At 43.0% G+C, this 20,509-nt stretch overlaps 1 protein-coding gene across 5 annotated transcripts in view; it reads right to left on the minus strand.

The window, feature by feature from the left end:
- LOC145344156 (dedicator of cytokinesis protein 4-like) overlaps positions 1-20,509 on the minus strand; it is a 410,020-nt gene that overhangs the window by 37,313 nt on the left and 352,198 nt on the right. For all 5 annotated transcript variants that reach the window (XM_080191055.1, XM_080191054.1, XM_080191053.1 and 2 more), the window contains one exon: positions 15,199-15,318. In XM_080191055.1, coding sequence (XP_080047181.1) covers positions 15,199-15,318 — 120 coding nt within the window. The remainder of the gene's footprint in view (positions 1-15,198; positions 15,319-20,509) is intronic.

Below are 20,509 nucleotides of genomic sequence, written 5' to 3' on the forward strand. Positions count from 1 at the left end.
ATTTTAAGATGGAAATGTTGGTTGGCTGCAAACTGATGTAGGTCAGCGAACGCAGGGATAATCAAGGAAAGGGACTTGCGGCGAATTAAGACATGGGCAGAGTTTGGGATAACCTCAGTGTTTACAGAGAGTAGCATGTGGGAGAACAGTCAGCAATGTGTTGGAATACTTGAGTTTTGAGGTAACAAAGGTATGAGTGAGGGTCAGATGGGGCTGAGGCAAGAACCAAGTTCAGTGATGCGACTGAGGTGGAAATAGGTAGCCTTAGTGATAGCGCAAGTATGCGGTCAGGACCCATCTTGGGGTCAAATGTGACATTAAAGTACTGGTCACAATCTGATATCATGCATAACCCATTAGGAGGTATTTAACTCCCAGGATGAAATAAATGGGATTAAACACAAGTTTAAACATGTTCATCAAGGCTGTCAAGATGCCTTGTATCCCTTTGACATTGCATAATGTAATTCAAGGTCCATTCATGCATATCTCATTTACCAGCCCACCACATTCAAATGAACATTCAAAGATGTACCAGAATCTTTCAGTTGCATTCCCTTCAACAGGAGATATACATAAGAATTCTGAGACAACTTACATTCTGGACTAATTCATTAAAAGATGCAGCAAATTAAATTTGCCAGGCCCCTCAAATAGACACAAGATCACAAAGCGTTATTAATCCATGTCTGTTCTTTCTGGGACAGGCAGCACGCAAGTTTTGTGCCGTCTGCTAATTTGTAAGATTGCAGTGTGCAGGCAGCATTAAGCTTGTAGTTACATGCCTCAGCCAGAGCCCAGGTTTGTATGAGGCTGGCACAACTTAAAACCAGCCTGTAGCTCTTAAATAGGCCATTCTGGTTGCAAACGATGCTGGGAGTGTTCGTAGAAGAGTCTAAGCAGGTAGAAGAGGGAATTCTGGCATTACAGCAAAAAGGGCGCTCCAAGGTTCTTGGATGCTGCACTGAATGTATTGGTGGAGGAGAGATGTCACCTATCCAGAGGTAGTCAGGAGGTCTTTCAGGAAAAGTACTGAAGATATTGGGACCAGATAGCTGTGATGTTTAATGACAGAGGTATAAGTCCCAAGCACCCACATGTAGTGCCACTAAGACAGAAACATAGAAAATATAAAATTTAACAACCGCACAAAGGTGGTCAAGCTCAGTGAATGTATCTTCATGTTTAACCAATAGCCTCATGCGTTGCTTCATGTCGTACATCGCCATCAGAAATCTCAGTTAAATCCCAATTTAAACCAAGTATACATAGTCCCATGTTATTCTCACACATGGAGCACTGTGACAAACCACACATCAACATCTTAACAGTTTGCACAATTTAAAAAAAAATTCATTCATGGGACATGGGCCAGCATTTATCGCCCATCCCTAGTTGCCCTTGAGATTGTGGTGGTGAGCTGCCTTCTTGAAACACTACCAATAGCTACTTCACCAAAACAGATGGCATTACCCTGACTGACACACTTCCCTGTGCGCTGCGTAAGTAAAGGCAGGAGCAAACTGACAGTGAACAGGCCTGGCTGCGTGTCCTTTACTGAATGGAGGAGACTATTGTCACTATCAGTGGAATGGCCACAGCAGAGACTGTGGAAGGGCTGAAACAATTGAAGGAGAGATTACTTCGTACTTAATCCTCGTTCACACATCCCTCCTCTTTCTTATCCCACAAACACTTCTGATTTACAAGCTGCAGATAGTGAAAGCAAATGCCTTTCTTCCAGTTCTGCTCTCAACGCAACATTATCGTGCGCATTGTTCCTTTCAGGCACCCAAAGAACAGCAACTTGGTCAGACAATGTTGGAAGAGCAAGAGGCGGAAGAGCAGGAAACAAACGAAAAAGAAGAAACGCTATCATTCACCGTCCCACTTGAAGCCAAAGCTCAGCTACTGACGCTGTTGATAGTTTAGAGATAGGATGTGCACACAGAGACACACCAGGCACAAATGACATGCATGGCACAAGAGTAGCAGGTGCCAGATTGCCAGAAGACAGCTTTGCACATGGGTTTTGCCCAAGAACTCAATGAATGCTTTGATTTGGTGGCCTATGGAAGACTGATGAGTATGCACAATATGCCATGCTAGAAAGCTTGCCCCAGTGTCAAAGAACGTAGGGGAAACCAGCATTGATTTGGCAAGGGACTTTGCACAGAGGAAAGAGCCCATCCTTTCCAGCCATGGAACAGAAGGCCAACTCCATTCAGGACTTGCAAACCCCACCATATTGCAGCACATAATGGGCTGAGAACTCAGCTTCCATTGTAGCACAAACAGAAGCTTTCCAACACGTGGGTACTGTCATGAAAGCTGAAAAGGTTGCCAAAGCAGTGTATATCAAAGGGACCTGGAGGATGACCCATTATAAAAAGTCCACCAGGAATGCTTAGGTGCCACAGTGGAGTGCCAATAACTCGATGGAAGACAAGTCTGCTGTCCATGCTGAGAATGACAGCATGCGCCCTCCCATTACTGTGACTAGTGACCTATCAGTCAACCAACCCAGACTGCTACTGCTGTGCTGAGATAGTGCAACCCAAAGTCAGGCTTGCTAGTCCCAGAGTTGCTTGAGGTCGTCCTTCACAGAAAGACAGTACCTTTTCACCAGCCATACTGTAGCCATTGAGATAGCACGATGTAGGAGCACTCAGACAAACAAGAACACACAGGAGCAAACACTCAAACAATGCACAAAGGTGATTATTTGAAGCGTGTATACAATATGGAATGGTTTGACTTATAAATCTGATTTGGAATGTTTATTTTGCATTGGCTGTTATTTTGGCATTGAGGCCAAGGAGATGTAGTAATGGTCATCAACAGTACCCATGTCAGGAAGCAAGTAGTGTGAATAGAACATTTGAGCCGGAATTTTACCGCCCTCTCTGCCATGGGAATTGGAGCTGGTGAGGGGCGGGCCACGGAAAGGTCCACTGACCTGAGGCGGGATTTTATGGTTTCGGGATAAGTGAGGCCGTAAAATCGCACCCTTGATGTAAGAACCGAGGCCTTCGTCGTGAGGTGAATGGGGAACTGAGACACCAAGAGACGCAACACTAATCAGGAGGAACCCATCACTGTAACCATCCAGAAAGGAGCTGTGTTGATTGTGGTGGCTACAAAACTGGTGGAAAGGGTTGTGCCCTCATGATGGCGAGCAAACCAGCAGTGTTGTGCTAAGGAATGCAAGGCTCTTCCACAGCAAGTCAGGCACTGGAACATTTCAGCAACCTCCACTGACCGGCTTGATTACACTTTGCAACTTTTGTTATATGCATGTTACCCCTCTGTATGACTTGTGCCCGAGAAGCCGTCACATAATAATCACCATCTGGTTTGTTGTGGCGGCTCAAACGTTGGTGGTTTGGCAGACTGAGCATCGACCTGCATGAACTGCTGCACAAACTTTCACACTTCGAGGAAGTGGAATTCTGTTTGGTTGTGATGCATCTTAAGAATTGACCACAAGTTGCTGAAGTCCACAGGACCTTCACCCTGTGTCACACTCCTTCCTGTAGATGTTAGCAATGTTAAACAGCCCACAGAGTATCTCTAAGCATCATAGAATAGAATCATAGAATCCTTACAGTACAGAAGGAGACCATTCAACCCATCAAGTCTGTACCAACGACATTCCCCCCAGGCCCTATTCCCTTAACCCCACACATTTACCCTGCTGATCCCCTGACACAAGGGTTAATTTAGCATGGCCAATTAACCTAATCTGTACATCTTTGGATTGTGGGAGGAAACCAGAGCACCTGGAGGAAACCCTCGCACACAGGGGGAGAAAGTGCAAATTCCACACAGTGACCCGAGGCCGGAATTGACCCTGGGTTCTTGGCACTTTGAGGCAGCAGTCCTAACCACTGTGCCATCCTGCCACTCCATGCATGCAATCATTGGCACCCAGGAGCATTGGGAAGTTTGCAACCCTCACTAAGTCATGGGCCCCACTCTACCAAAATAGAACGAAATATATTTGGATCTTTGGGAATACAGAATCTGAGTGACCCCCGCTCCACAACAATGCAGAGAAAATGGGAGACACTGCAAATATGGCCTGCCTGGAAGGAGGGCAACGTGCAAAGGTTCACAGCTGCTGGCAATACTATCCTCAGCCTACTGTGAGGATGCAGTTGTACCTACTGCAGGTGGTACATACCAGTGAGACGGACCATACTGAAGTGCAGATATCTGACACACTGTGCATTACCAGTAGGAGAATTCTTCCTTGAACAGCGCTCCTGCCGGCAGTGCTGCTTCTTCTTCCTCCTCCCCCTCTATGAGCGCCTTGCCTCTTTATGCTGCCTCTGCTCACACCCCCTTTGTGTTGCAGGCTATGGGGAATGATAACTACAGCGCCCACGTCTAGGAGCAAATGGTGGTGAGCAAAACTCTTAAAAGTCAGAACTTCGCCCTTCACCCCATGCGCACCACTTCCTGTAGACCTCAACAGCTTGAAATTATACAATCCACCAAACACTTCTACAACTGTAGCAAGAGCCAGCAGAAATGATCTGCAACTAATCTGTCAATAGTTGAAGATCCCTTTAATAAGGCTGCTTTGGGGTGCTTTCTGCTGCTACCTGCATACTGTGCATGTTTAAGAGATGGCATTAGCTGAAGGAACGGAGCTCTAAAGTGGCAAAGCTGGAAGTAAACCCGTGTCTGATGCAGCTCACAACAGAAACGTGCATGCACATTGAATGTCATTTTGGACAACTGCCCCCCCAAAAAAAGGGCACGAAGGGGCCGGGCTTAGTGGCCAAAAACTTCTGCTAGCACATTCACCTCCAGCTGAATGCTGCAAGTCAGCACTAGCCACTGCAGAGTTTATAATAAGATCCAAGAATTTAACAAAGCTTCAAAAACAAATCCTGTGAGAGGCGGTGACAGAGTGTGGGCGTCAGATCACTTCATTTCAAATTTTTTAATTAAAAATTCAGAGATGGGGAGAGAAAATTAAAGCACTTATTTTTCTCTTCACCTTTAGCAGCTTTTAATATTCTGGTTTGAAACCATGCTGTTGGGATGTTGCATTGAGCCTCTTATGAGTGAAGATTTTATTCCTCTAAGTTATAAGCATTATCCACCTTTGCTTCAAATTTGCTCTGTTGCCTAATTAAAGTCGGTGTGCTATTCTCTCTTGCGTGCTTCCTTAGACTTTGCTTGTCCACTCCACCAGCTTTCTGTGACACCACTTCCACCAACATCTCCGGGAATATGTCCAGTCAGAGCTGGAAACCCAAATCTTAAATATTTACTCCTTCCACCACCGGCACAGTGGCAACAGTGTATGCCATCTACAAGATGCACCGCACTAACTTGTCAAGCCTCCTTCAACACCACCCATTACCTCTACCATCTCAAAGTAAAAGGGCAGCAGAAGCATGAGGACATCACCGTCTTCTTGTCCTCCAAGCCACATACCATGCTGACTTGGAACCATATCATCATTTCTTCACTACCGCCGGGTCAAAATCATGAAGCTCATTTTCTAACAGCATACTGACACCACATGGACTGCAGCAGTTCAAGAAGACAGCTCACCACTACCTTCTCAAGGACAATCAGGGATGGGCAATAAAAATTGACCTAGCCAGTGATGTCCACAACCCATGAACAAATACAGAAAGAAAAATAACAAGATTCAAAATTATTAAATGAAATGACTACAGGCACAACTTAAGGAGCTACTAATTATGATTTAGTCCCTCATCCTTCACCCATCCCAACACAAATCATCTACTACTTTTTGCAAGCCCTTATTTCTGCTGAGCCAATAAAAATGCTAATTGATCAAAAAAATGTAAAGCACAGAAACAGGCCCAGTAGGTCAAATTCCCACTGCTTCCACCCACCCTGCTTAATCTAATTATATCAGCATACCTTTTGCCTTGTTTACCCAACTTTCCCTTGACTGTGTCTATGCTATTTGCCTCATCACCAACTTGTGGTAAGGAGTTCCACATTCGAACCATTCTTTGGGCAATGGCATTTCTCCTGTATTCCCTGTGGGATTTATTGGTGATTACCTTATATTCAAATCCAGAAATATAAAGAAAAAGTGCTGGAAGCACTCAGCAATGTCTGAAGAGAGAGAAACCGGGTTTGGGGGGGGGGGTGGAATTTCCAGCCCAACATCATTGCGGGCAGGATGGGGAAATCTAGAGCGCTGTTAAAAATCAATGGCATCTACATTTTCACGTCCTGCTCACGATGATGTCCACCGGTGTCGGTGCCAGAAAATCCTTGCCAAAGTGAAAGTTTTAGATCAATGGCCATTCATCGGAAACTCTGGCTGGAGTTCTCCCCACCACTGGAATTTTAGCGGGCGGGTTACGGACAATGTGAAACCCCACTGACAGTTGGCCAGGAATTTCTGGCTTTTAGACCAGCGCAGGAGAATTCTGCCCTGTTTTTCTTTCCACAAATGCTGTCTGAACTGCAGAATATTTCTATCATTTTATTTATTCTCGATATCCAGCATCCGCAGTATTCTGTTTTTTGATTTATAATTAAGGCCGCAAGTTTCGGTCTTCACAAAATGAGGACATCTTTTAATATCCATACTATCAAACCCTGCATAACCTTGGAGACCTGCACCAGGTCAGCCTTCTGCCTTGATGTTTTTTTTATATAGTGAAAGGAGCTCTGGCATGTTCAATCTTTCCTGGTGGGTATAACGTTGGAGTGCTGGTATCATCCTAATAAATGATTCTTGCACCTTCTCCACTAGGGAGACCAGAAAAGTGCACAAGTAATCCAAGTGTGATAATAACCAAAGTTCTGCACAAGTTTTACATAACTTTTCTAATTTCCAACTTTAACAATCAAGAAATGAATGCCAGTTTGTTTTTCTTTATTAAATGGCATTATTAAGCTGTGTCGTGCTATCTCTTGTAATTTGCATATCTGTACTGTTCTATTTCAAAATCCAGTTGGTGAAGGATTGAACTGAAGCCAATCTTTATACACATTTATATTTATTTGCAGACTTGAACATTACAACCATACAACAACTAATGCAGCAATCACAATTTAAGTCTCTGTCTAACTTTACAGGGGCACAAGTGAATCCCCAGTCCATTATTGCCCACCACTGCCCACAGTGAAACACAATAGGGGAGGCGATGGCCTAGTGGTACTGTCGCAAGACTATTAATCCAGAAATTTGGCTCATGTTCTGGGGACCCAAGTTCAAATGCTGCCATGGCAGGTGGAAGAATTTGAATTCAATAAAAAATTCTGGAATTTATAATCTACTGATGACCATGAAATCATTGCTGATTGTCAGAAAAACCCATCTGGTTTACTAATGCCCTTTAGGGAGGGAAATCTACCGTCCTTACCTGGTTTGCTCTACATGCGACTCCAGAGCCACAGCAATGTGCTGAATCTCCCACTATTAATATTGTGGTTGTTTCCATTGACCAGAAACTGAGCTGGACTAGCCTTATAAATATAGGAGCTCCAAGGGCTGGTCAAAGGCTGGGAATCCTTTGGTGAGTAAAGAGAACTTGACTCCCAAAGCCTGTCAAGTGCCTATAAGGCACATGCCAGGAAAGTGATGGAATACTCTCTGCTTGCCTGGATGAGTACAGCTCCAACAACACTCAAGAAGCTTTGCAGTATATCTGACAAAGCAGACCATTTAATTGGCACACCATCCACCATCATCCACATTCATTTCTTCCACTATAGTAGCAGTGTACACCATCTACAAGGTGCACTGTAGCAATACAACAAGGTTCCTTCAGCAGCACCTTCCACACCTGCAACCACTGCCATGTAAAAGACAAGGCAGGCAGGTGCATGGGAAACACCATGACCTGGAAATTCTACTCCAAGCCACACACATTCCTGACCTGGAAATATATTGCCATTCCTTTACTGTCACTGGGTCACAATCCTGGGACTCTCTTTCCAACAGTGCTCAGGACATACCTACTCTACATGGTTCATAAGGTGGCTCATTGCCACTTTCTCAAGGGCAATTAGGGATGGGCAATAAATTGTGGCATAGTCCATAAAATATATATTTTTAAAATGAACATGTTCTCCTAGATTCTTTGTTCCTTTAGCCCATCATTATTTTTATAGCACAATATTGCCTCAATTTTTCCAGCAATAACACACCATTTCCCACTTATCTGAATTGGAATTAATTTGTCAATTATATGCTCATTCTGCAAGTTTTTAATGATGTCTTGTATTTCCTCATAGTTCCGATATGCCCCAATTTGGGGTCATCCTCAGGTTCTGGAATTGTTTGCAAGATTCTGAAGTTCAAATCATTTGTGCCAATAGAGAACAACAGTTGTCCCAACAAATGTTCCTCGTGGAAAACTATTTTCCATCTTTTGCTGGTCCATGTAACTGCTATTACTCAGGATTGTCACAGCCACATCTTGGTAAGGCTGTCTTGGTATTGGCAGGAGATGCATTGGTTCTCCAGAATGAAATCAGTGCTCAAAGAATCAAAGAATGGCAGGCTGCATAAACTTGGCTTTTATTATTACCATGAGTTGAGGGATGATATAATGGAGATGTTTAAAATGGTGTAACGTTTCTATAGGTTAGATACAGGGAATCAATTTCTTTTCTGGAAGGAATCCAGAACCTGGAGGCACGACCTGAAAATCAGAACCCGGGAAATGAAATTAGGAATGCTTTTCACACAAAGGATAGTGGGAAACTGGAATTCTTTCCTCAGAATGTACCAGAGGATACAAGTCAAAGTGTGACTGGAATTGAGAAACAGATCAGCCATGATTTAACTGATTAGAAGAATAGATTCAAGGGAATGAATGGCTTACTCCTCACCCTACGTACCTAGGTAATCTGAGATTCCTTTGTGCAAACAGAACCTAGACCGTAACCTACAAATTGGACTGCATCCAAAATCTGAGCACTGTCTGGATGCAGCAGAAGTGGGGGTTGGCTGCCCAGGACATCGCTGAGGGCAGTAGGCTGGTTGCAACAGGAGATGAAGATGAACTCAGGTTAGTAGCAGTGGTCTATCACTTGAATGTGGAACACCACATGCAACACTCCTGCTTCTCCTGGTTCCACACTCAGGCAATTATAAAATTTTACTCTTAATGTGGTACCAGTAATTCAATTTGACAAAGGGACCTGAAATGATTAATTTCAGGCAATGGACCTAACAAACTTTCAGGCTAGCACCTTAACTATTATGGCATCCTGCACACTGTACAAAATATTGAACTCTCTGGGACCCATTTCTTGCCAAAGAAGCTCACCTCTGTGCTGTCCAATTTTAGGCCCATGAACACTGGAGAAATTGTCATGTTGATTTACACACCTGATCTCTCCAAATGATCCATACAACACATCAACAGGCATTGCTCTCAGGCCAAAATAACAGGTCAAAGAGAACTTCTCAAACCTCACGACTGAGCAGCAATAAGTCAGAAGTCACAAACAGCAGTGACCACCAGGGCTCGGAGTTACCAGAACTACTGGAAATCAGCTCATCCATCAGTGCTCAACGTGGAACAGAACTCCCAGCCCAATACACCAACAGTCCTGCAATTCTAATCACTGTCATTCTTACTACCATCATCTAATTGCATTCCTTCAATCCAGCCTTCATGGGTCTTGCCCTCACTTCATTATAAAATTAACACCAATAGAAAATCCATAAATTTTATCCCATCTGTTCAAGATTTAACTGATGCAACTAAGAATCAACTTTTGTTACCCATTAGTATTTATCTTGTGTAGTATGCATTCTGGTGCTTCTATGAGGTATTCTTTTTCTTTAGCTACAGCTTGGGAGGCGGAAGGCTGCAGAGCTTCCACTGAGGGTACTTCAGTAGACAATGTTAGATGACCTCAAGCAGATTTTGCCTTAAGAAACTGGCTGGACAGCATCTCATGGGCTGGAGCAGCAGGTCCAACTTGCAGTGTGGCAAGAACAAGATTGCTGATAGAGTGGGTGGTAGGGGAGCTAGCTTGGTGTCCTTCAGATAAAACAATAGGGAATGCCCCTCCCGGACCAAAGCCATTCTCCTATGGTAGGGCATCTCAGCATTTCTACAGGTTCTCCGCGAGAGCCAAACGCAAGAGTGATGCGACAGTCTGAAAACCTAGATCCATACTGAATCCTAGGGTCAAGATGACAGCCATGACAGCAATGTGAGCTGTCAGAGGCTTCATCAGGTTGACCATCACTAGCATGTCCACAGTGCAAATAACCCACTTGATGTTAGACAGATTGGCCTAGATGTTTTGTGTGAAGTCCCCACACAAATTGCACTCTCTGCACTCTGGCAGGTTTGTTCGCATACGGCCTAGTGCATGGTGTATCTCCTGGTTTACACCTACAGTGGAAAGGGGCCTCAAACTCAGCATCTGGTTTATGTTCTTGCCCTCCTGAGAGCCGGTAACCATGGCAACCCATTGCCCTGCCCTTGCTCCTACACACTGGAGATTGATGATGCATCGCATGGAGGGCTTAACTTCATTAACTACTCTTTAAAATATGCATGTTGCCAGTATCCATCTTTTGGAAGACTGGCCTCCTTATCCTACATAGCGCCTCGATATTTTAGCATGAAGGAGAGAATTTGTTGCTAAATGCAGCTGCAGTTTGACAAACAAGAGCAGGCTGTATGAGGTAGAAGGAAGAAGCCCTACATTATCCTTTCTCCTCCAGCATTGGCCATGACCTCCCCTCACCTCCCACCCCTAATGGTCAGCAAGTCTTCATCCATAGAGAAAAGACTGTACAGGCGACCTTCACTTCCTCCATTTGCCATGTTCTTCTTGATGTTGTGTACAAGCTTCTCCTACAAGAAAGAAGGGAGGGTTTTAATGACAGTCATCTAAAAGTACTTGGAGAATGTGCTGTCATGATAAAACTTTATAGATTGTGTAGAAGATGTGACATGTGGTAAAGTGAGGGTGGCAATGGCGATAAGAGGCAAAGTGCAAAATGAGTATGAAGAGAAGGAGCTGGAATGACGTTTGGTGCGGTGACTGGAGGAAAGCAAAGGGAAGTGGGAGAGGATTGAGTCATGTGGATGCAGGTAAGAAGAGGATAATGTAAGTAAAATTCTTACGTTGTCAACTCTGTTGAGGTCATGGAACATTTTCCAGCATCACAGACATGTTGTGGCAGCTAAGCTTCTGCGACTGACCCCCCACTGTGATGTCACAGTGTCAGCTGTGCCTCAGTTGGTACACTCTTGCCTCTGAATCAGAAGGTTGTGGATTCAATTCCCACATCAGAGACTTGAACACAAACATTTAGGCTGACAGACCACTGCAATACTGAGGGAGAACTGCACTGCTGGAGGTGCCATCTTTCAGATCTTCAAACCAAGGCCCCATCTGATCTGTCAGGTGATGCAATTTCACTATTTCAAAGAGGAGTAGTGAAGTTATATCCAAAATACTAGTCAACATATGTCCCTCAATCAACATTATAAAAACTGATTATCTAGTCATTATCATATTGCCCTTTGTGAGATCTTGTTGTGTACCATTTGGCCGCCACATTACTTACATTACAACAGACATGACATTTCAAAAGTACTTCAGTGGTTGTGAAGCACTTCAGGATGTCCTGAGGTCCTTGGGGAATCTTTCTTTCTATTTGTTCCCACTTGCTTCTGTCAGCCTTCTACTTGCATAGGGTTCAAGATCTCTCCTGTCCGCAGTCCAGACCAACATCTCCAACCTGAGGCCTGTTCTGCAGGCCTTGCAATCAGATCCATGTTCATTCCCTGCTGTCTGCAGTCAGAATGCACCTTCCCTTGAAGAGGTACACTGCCTGTCAATGTACTCCTGACTCCCTGCATGAATTTCACTTGGTCCTTGAGCACACGTGAATCGACAGGTGCAGCTTGTCTTCAGGATTGATTGAAATTCTAGGCTCATGAATTAAATTTATTTAAAAATTAGACTAACAGAAGCAAGAGAAAAAACAACAGATTGACTCATTTGCAGACTTAATTTGCAGCTTTCAGAAGTAACGTTAAGTTGGTTTGGGATTTGATGCCCAGTACTCTGAAGTTAATCTGTTTTTCTTTGTTTGCGAGGATGCCAAAAATCGTGAACTCCTAATCTGACGGCATTCTACGAGTACCTTCACCACATGGGCTGCAGTGGTCCAAGGAGGCAACTCACCACCACCTTCTCCAGGACAGCAAATGCTAGCTTAGCCATCAAAGTCTTGGGGCCAATCCCAAAACTGAAATAAAAATATTGACAAATTAATTTCCAAGAGACACCTCGAGCAGAGCTCTTCTGAGAAATCGCTGAAGGACTCGGATGGTCTGTACATTGCTCTCAAGAGGTTTGTCTTGGGTGGTGGGGCCCTGTGCTGCACATTGCTGTCATTTCCATCTTTTGCAGTTCCTGCTCTATCTGCGTTCTATAGGCGTATATGGGAAATCTCCAGTGAATCCCACAGGGGGTGGGGGGTGGGTGGGGGAGGGGGAAGGTTCCCATGACAGAAGCACAGCGGGGGGAAGAAAGATTTCCTGGCTGTAACTGCGCAAAGGTAGTGTGCAAAATCCTTCCTTGGAGACATATCTGAGAACAGAAACTTGGAATGATTTCAGTCACAACTGGTACTTCAGACAGAGTTTGTGGAAAATCAAAGCGTATGAACTCAGTCATTCCCTGGTTTGACCGCATCTAGGTAAGTTGCTTCTCTCTTGTACAAGATTAACTAAAATCAAGTACAGGACTTGCACGTATGTAATTCTAAAGTATCTGATTTATACCCGAAAGTCCATTCTTCTACATCAGAATTACACATTTTTGTTCCATTTAAAACACAAAATTTGAAGTTCCGTGGTCTAAAATAAAAGAAGTTAAATTTTAAAAATCAATTCCAACTATCAGTGGCACAGTATTATTAAAATATGGGTTATTCAAAGTGAATATAATTAAAGTTCAGTTTAAGTATGATTCATAAGTTAATCAATGCTTTCACTATCTTTTAACAAGCTTCTGGTATTAAATATATGGTTCCTGTTGTGGAAAAAAAATTGAAATATAATTGATTCCATATCAACCAAAAGATTGTATTTCTAATGTGTTTTGTTTTATTTGAAATTCAGAGCACCTCGGACTGGAAGATGTGAGATAATATTATTAGCAATGTGCAAAAGCCACTTTCAAAGGAAATATTCAGCATGGTAAATACATTAAATCTGACAGCCAGGACTTGAATATTAATTGCCTTTTATCAATTGCCAAGCTACACTGGAAATCTCTCAGTCGGCTATTTCTGCGGAACTATAGCCATTAACCATGATGCTGCTAGGTTAATTGTAAAATTGTAACCTTGAAAGTTTCAAAAATGTACAGTCTAGACTTAGGATCAAACTCGAGAGGGAGAAAGAGCCCTGATGCTTCAATAGTTCAGACTGAGCTTCCAGGGACAGTCACAGAACAAATTTTATCTAACAAAGAAATGGATTGTAATATGCAGAGAAGATAATTTTTTTTTCCACATAGATCACTCTGAATTCCCAGATAGGATCACCAGGTTTGTTAGAAAGGTTTATTCATTTTTTTTTAAAATTAAAACATCATTCCAGACCTTCCTCTCATGAGCAGCTGCTTATCCTGGATAAAGCATCTTAGATTTTTAGCAGCTTAACCCTTGGACTGCAGGTCATATAGATTTGACACATTTCAGACTACTTTAGTGCCCAGCTTCGGCTTTTTTCCCCACCTGCAAAAACGGGTAGGTTTGTGTGATTGAGACCATGATTATTTTATAACAGCAGATGCCTCATTTTCCATGATTGAAATAATTTATGATGAATGCTTATGACAGTAGGGAAAAAACAGGCGTCCGGGATTTGAAGAAGCTAACCTGAAGCTAAATTTCAAGAGGCTGGATTATTCAGTTACGTTAATCTTATAAAAATATTGCTATTTCTCCATATGCCACTGTGCCAATTTATAAGGGCCGGTAATTATCAATACTACCCCTTCCCAAGTGGCATTTAACCGGTTATCACTGAGGACTCCTCCCCTGTCTTTGGTTCTTGAAAGAATTGGAGGAGGAATGCAGGAGACCAGGTCCATCAGATCTATACTGCAGGCATCCAATATCCACTCATTGATACTCTTACACCAGAGATTATAGCAAACAAGGCTCCCTCCTGTATTTACTCAAGGAGCAGCGCCTCTCGATTTAAATTTCAAAATGTTAGCATTTATGTTTGCACAGCCCGATCTTTCTCCTTTATTTTAAATTTGACTTCAATTTGATTTTGACTTTGTATCTAACTAGCGTGCAATCATATACTATTACATAACCATTTATCCTTGAAAAATATCTGTAACTACTTGGTTGTGGGCCTCCTCCAGATTCTGCTATCCATTTAAAGGTGGCATCTACAATCTACGATTGAAAACTGCCTGCCTGAAGGCATATGTGACTGCAAGTAGATTCTACACAAGATGCCTGTTCCCAGGCAGCCTGGAATGGGACCATAAACCACCAGCTTTAGAGCATAACAAGAAAGTAAAGAGGACCAACAGATATCACGAAGCGCACTTCATAAGAATATTATGCAGCAATCCAGCAAAATATGTTTCAATTTGTATGCAAATTAAATTACGTAACTCTTCATTTACAGTGCCACAGAGGACCAGATGATCACAGAAGAAAAATGAGAAGGGTCAAGTGGAGCAGACAAATTAGGAATATCCAAAAGAAAAATCAACAAAAGAAACAAAGTAATGCAATTTTTCATCAACAATTTTTCTCGTGGTTTTAAAGTGCTTGTTTGGAATTATACAGGGGCGACACCACGAGAACACAAAGAGAAGGAATAAAGTTTTGAAGAAGTCTGCTGACACCTAAGAGCAGTGCATAACAAATCAAATACAGCTTCATTATTTACAGTACTACAGTTATTGTTGTTCACCTCTAGAACAGATCGATAAGCAAGCTGTTGAAATTTTCCAATAAAGTCTTGAGCCTTTTAAGTTGTCCAGATATCGATGTAGTGGGGTTAATCAAATTTTTTTACCATTTAGTAATAGCAAAACGCAGTCAAAGTTTAACTCACTACTGGTATCGACCATAACATTCAAAAGGCATTTGGATCAATAGATACGGAAGTATCGATGACGGAATTCACTTGATCAAATTCTTGCTGTGAGGGTTCATACCTGTATCCCCAACCTGGACTTCATCACATAGAACTGATCCACCAGCTTCTTGTGCAACGGTCTCATGTCTTGGGGTACAAACTTCTCATGCACAGCCAAGCCATACTCAAGAATATGTGCCTTGAACGAAAAAAAAAGTGTGTAAGTAACCTGATATTTAAGAGTTGCAATTATCTTCACTTTGATAGCTAAATATCATTTATTCTTTTTACAGTTACTTTCTTAAAGTCTATTCCTGTCATGTATGACTGGAAATGCAGCACCTAGAAACTGGACTACTCAAATGCAGCACATAGAATAGTATCATAGAAGCCTAAGATAATTCTTGTAATACATTATAGGAAACCGTACAATCCTTGCAGCGTGGGAGACCATTTGGCCCATCGAGTCTGCACTGACCACAATTGCACCCAGGCCCTGTCTCCATAACCCCATGCATTTACCCTAGCTAGTCCCCCTGACACTAAGGAGCAATTTAGCATAGCCAATCCACCTAACATGCACATCTTTGGACTGTGGGAGGGAACTGGAACACCTGGAGGAAATCCACACAGATATGGGGAGAATGTGCAAATGCCACACAGACAGTGATCCAAGTCAGGAATCAAACCCCAGGTCCTTGGCGCTGTGAGGCAGCAGTGCTAACCACTGTGCCATCATGCCATCCCCATGCCTAATGCAGGACTACAACGAATAAGTCATCAGTCCCTTTAGTTAACAACGGTGAGTAGGGGCATCAATGGCATCCCCAGAACACTCACTGGTTGTGAGTGGGGAAACAGGCAATTGGGATGGCCTGAATGATGTGCAGTCAGCAGCAGCAACTCGCGGTTTTAATATGGAGCTAGGAGAACTGCTCGATCTACATCCATTCAAGTAATAATTTGTTTTCCTATTATTGCTACCAAAGCAGATTACTTCACATTTACCACATTAAACTGCATCTGGCATGCAGATGCCCACCTACTCAGCCTGTCCAAATCAAGCTGAAGCATCTCTGTACCCTCCTCACAGAGATTCTTTTCATATTTTTGTTTTATTGCAAATTCTTTCATCAGAAGTATTTAACCTCTGCTGATATTTTCAGGCAATGAGGTGAAGAGAACACAAAGAACTGTGATGACTGGCAATGTATTTCATACATTTGTATTACCACTAGATGGCTTTAGTCCACTTTGTCAAGTGCATAACCACAATAACACATTAACATTGCAGAAACCTTCATCAGTTTAAATTAATTTGCTGACATTTGCTTTTATCTCAGTATATAAAAAATACAATTTGAGGCAGTTCTGCAGTGAAAATGACTGTGACAAATATCATGTTGTCACTGCACCGGGGTAGGCAAAGGGAGAACTAGCCTTGAAGCCATCTACATGAATGGATCATGTTTGGTACAAATGATCAATCAAGATGGCCACAAGTTTGGTCCCTGGGAGTGACATTTGTTCAATAATTCAAGACAGAAGTTCTTTAATAATTGATGTAAGAAATTAACGGACTTGTATGAATAGTGCATTTATTCAAATTGACAGTCAGTTGGTGAAAGCATTTAAACTCAATCTGCATTCTCTGAAGTCAATCCAGTGTATGCCATGAAAGCAAAAAGCACTGGGATATGCTGTGTCATATCATTGAAGAGAATGATTACATTCGCTATTGTACGGGCAGAGTGCAGTTTTGGAAGATCAAGCCATTTACCTCTGTTGTTAATGGTCCTTTGAGGCTCTTGAAACATTCTCATTCTGCTAAAAGCACTTTCCAATAGCAAACTGCTGTTGTGCATACACTCATGGCATTCTATATGCATCTTCCATTTTGGAAAATAAATTCAGTTAGCGTTTGAGGTATCTCCATGAGTAGAAAATGATGCAATTGCAGCTTCTAATCCATTTACAAAAATGCAAGAGTGAATGGCTCATTGAAAGAGTTGCCACTGACCCCAAGGCTTTCCTCGACTCCGTGGGAAGCATTCTCTCCTTTGCTCACGAATACTTGCCACCCACACCATTAATTACAGCAGGATGCAGTGGGATGGGAATGGGGATGGGAATGGGAATGGGGATGGGAATGGGAATAGGAATGCATGAATGGCCATCTTCAAAAATCCAGGGTACAATTCTGGCCTGAATCTGCAGCTAGGCTTATAGGGCCACCAGCTGGTAGGCAGACACATCCGGTCTGCCAAGTTTCACTATGTAAGGTCTCACAACACCAGGTTAAAGTCCAACAGGTTTATTTAGTAGCAAATGCCACTAGCTTTCAGAGTGTTGCTCCTTCTTAGTGTATTTTCCCCAGTTCAACGCTGGCATCTCCACATCAAGTTTCACTATGACCATAAGATACAGGGGCAAAATTAGGCCATTTGGCCTACTGAGTTGTGATATTCTTGATAGTAGACTCTAGCATGGTAGCACAGTGGTTAGTGCTGCTGCTTCACAGCTCCAGGGTCCTGGGTTCGACTCCCGGCTTGGGTCACTGTCTGTGTGGAATTTGCATGTTTTCCTCGTGTCTGCATGGGTTTCCTCCAGGTGCTCCGGTTTCCTCCCATAGTCCAAAGATGTGCGGGTTAGTTTGATTGGCCATGCTAAGAAATTGTCCCTTAGTGTCCAGGGATGCATAGGTTAGAGGGATTAGTGGGTATAATGTGTAGGGATATGGAGGTAGGGCCTGGGTGGGATTGTGTTCGGTGCAGGCTTGATGGGCCAAAGGGCCTCTTTCTGCACTGTAGGGTTCTATGAATTTCTATGAATAGCAACTTAATCAGGAATTGAGTAGTTTGTGGAATATACAGCAATTTAGTCCCCAAGCAGCTGCTGTGAGAGAAAGACAACTTTACAAGCAGTCATCAGTATCTGTACGTTAAACAGATAATCTGAGAAAAGGAGCAGAAATTTTAGGTTGGAAACCAAAGTTTTTGCAGCACATGGTGCGCCTTGCTCCAATGGCTGTGGCCAACACTCAACAAACAGAACAGCTTGCTTGCGTATAGTAAAAGATGCAACATAAGTGGGAGTTGGAACCACTTTGCTAAGTGCTGCAGATCCAAACCATAGTAGCCCTCCTGTGCTAACAGCAACAAGGCAGCTGTTTGATCTTTCAGGGAAGAGGCATCAGGAAGGTGAATAAATTCAACTTCAGCCAAAGCACTGAAGCTACAGAGCCTCCAACAACACACTATTGTGAGAGTGTCAACACTATCACAGAAAAGGGTGAGATCTTCACTATCTTCAACATAATTAGTAGTAATGCTAGACTTAAAGTCAAGGGTGATACTGAAGTGAGGGGGAGCTTACTGTCAAGCCAAAGGTTACAGCAAATAGACTAATATGCCACACCAGGTCCCAGCACCAGATGGACTTCATGACTTATAGTGGACAGGCATTCTACACCAAAGGTATGGCAACTCTTCACTGCACACAGGGAAGTTTCAAGTTCCATATAGTTGACCAGAACGTAAAACTACTACTAGGGTATTGGGACAGCAGTGCACTGAGGCTCATTCATCTTGGTCCAGAAGTGCATGCTCTACAACTCCAAGTCCTAGATATCATAACTGTGACACCATTGGTAAACTACCAGGTATATAGCATGAGACTAGATAATTGAGTACCACCAATAGTCTGTGCTTTGAGAAGAGCTCCAGTAACCATAGAATCCCTATAGTGCAGGAGGATGCCATTCGGCCCATCGAGTTACACCAACCCACCTTTTGTTCAATCTTATTCAGGCATTATCCCCGTAACCATATGTATTTCTCTACTAATCCCTTAACCAACACATCTAGGGACACTAAGGTGGAATTTACCCTGGCTAATCCACCTAACCTACACATATTTGTGACTGTGGGAGCACCTGGAGGAAACCCAGGCTCACATGGAGAGAACATGCAGACACTACACAGGCAGTGACCCAAGGCTGGAATTGAACCCTGGTCCATGTCACTGTGAGGCTAGTGCTAACCACTGGGCCAGTGTGTTGCCCCATGAAGCAGAAAGTTGTTAACAAGCTCCAACGGAATACAGCAAAAAACTCCGATAGATAAGGCCACAGAATGACTTCAGCAATGGTGACCACGGTTAAAAAAGATAGCATGGTCACAATATGTATTGACCCAATGCACTTGGACAAAGCACTGCTCATTCACATCACCTTCTGACGACAATGTAATAGGTGATCGTAGACATGGAAAATGCCATGTTCCACATTCTCGATGTAAAATGCAGGTTTTGGCAGATCCCACGAAATGAGGAATCCTCAAAACTAACCATATTCATAGAGTCTAGGAGCAGGAGTAAATTCAGCTCTTTGAGCCTGTTCCACTATCAATATGATTATGGCTGATCCTTTATCTCAATGCCGTATTCCCACTTTCTCTTCATATCCCTTGATACGGTTAAAAAGTAAAGAAAATCCATCTCTTTCTTGAATACATTCAGAGACTTGGCCTCCACAGCATTTTGTGGTAGTGAGTTCCGCAGATTCACTACCCCTTGAGTGAAGGGACTTTTGCTTATCTTAGTCCTAAATGGCCTACCCTGCATCCTGAGACTGTGTTGCCTGTTTCAAGATTCCCCAACCAGAGAAAATGTCCTCCTAAACTCTTGTGAATATTGCCCACTTGAACCAATCACTCCTGATAGGACAGTCCCGTCATCCCCGATATCAACCTAGTGAACTCCGCTGCACTTCCTCTATGGCAAGTATATCTTTTCTTAGGTAGAGAAATCAAAACTGCATGCAATATTCCAGGTGTGGTCTCACCAATGCCCTGTATAACTGCAGTAAGCCATCCCTCCTTCTGAACTGTCTAATTGCTTGCCACACCTGTCTCTCGACTTTCATTGACTGGTGTACAAGGACACCCAGATCCATTTATACACCCACACTTCCCATTATACTATCATTTAAATCATACTCTTTCTTTCCGCTTTTCACATCAAAGTTTATAATTTCACATTTAGCCATGTTGTGCTTCATCTGTTTGCCCACTCACTCAAGTCTAAATCACCTCCTTGTATCCCCCTCACAACTTCACCCAATTTTGTGTCATCAGCAAACTTGGAAGTGTTACATTTGGTTCCCTCATTCAGGTCATTGATAAGTATCATGAACAGCTGAGGCCAAAGCACTGAACCCTGTGGTATCCCACAAGTCACTGCCTGCCACTTGGAAAAAGATTAATTTATTCCCACTCTTTGTTTTCTGTTCATCAACCGGTTCTTGGTCCATGCCAATACATTACCCCTAACCTATGTGCTTTAATTTTGCCCACCAACTCTTTATCAAAAGTCTACATACATCACATCCA

The sequence above is a fragment of the Carcharhinus amblyrhynchos genome, chromosome 6 (assembly GCF_965287045.1).
Source record: "Carcharhinus amblyrhynchos chromosome 6, sCarAmb.v2.hapA, whole genome shotgun sequence".
Lineage (NCBI taxonomy): Eukaryota > Metazoa > Chordata > Chondrichthyes > Carcharhiniformes > Carcharhinidae > Carcharhinus > Carcharhinus amblyrhynchos.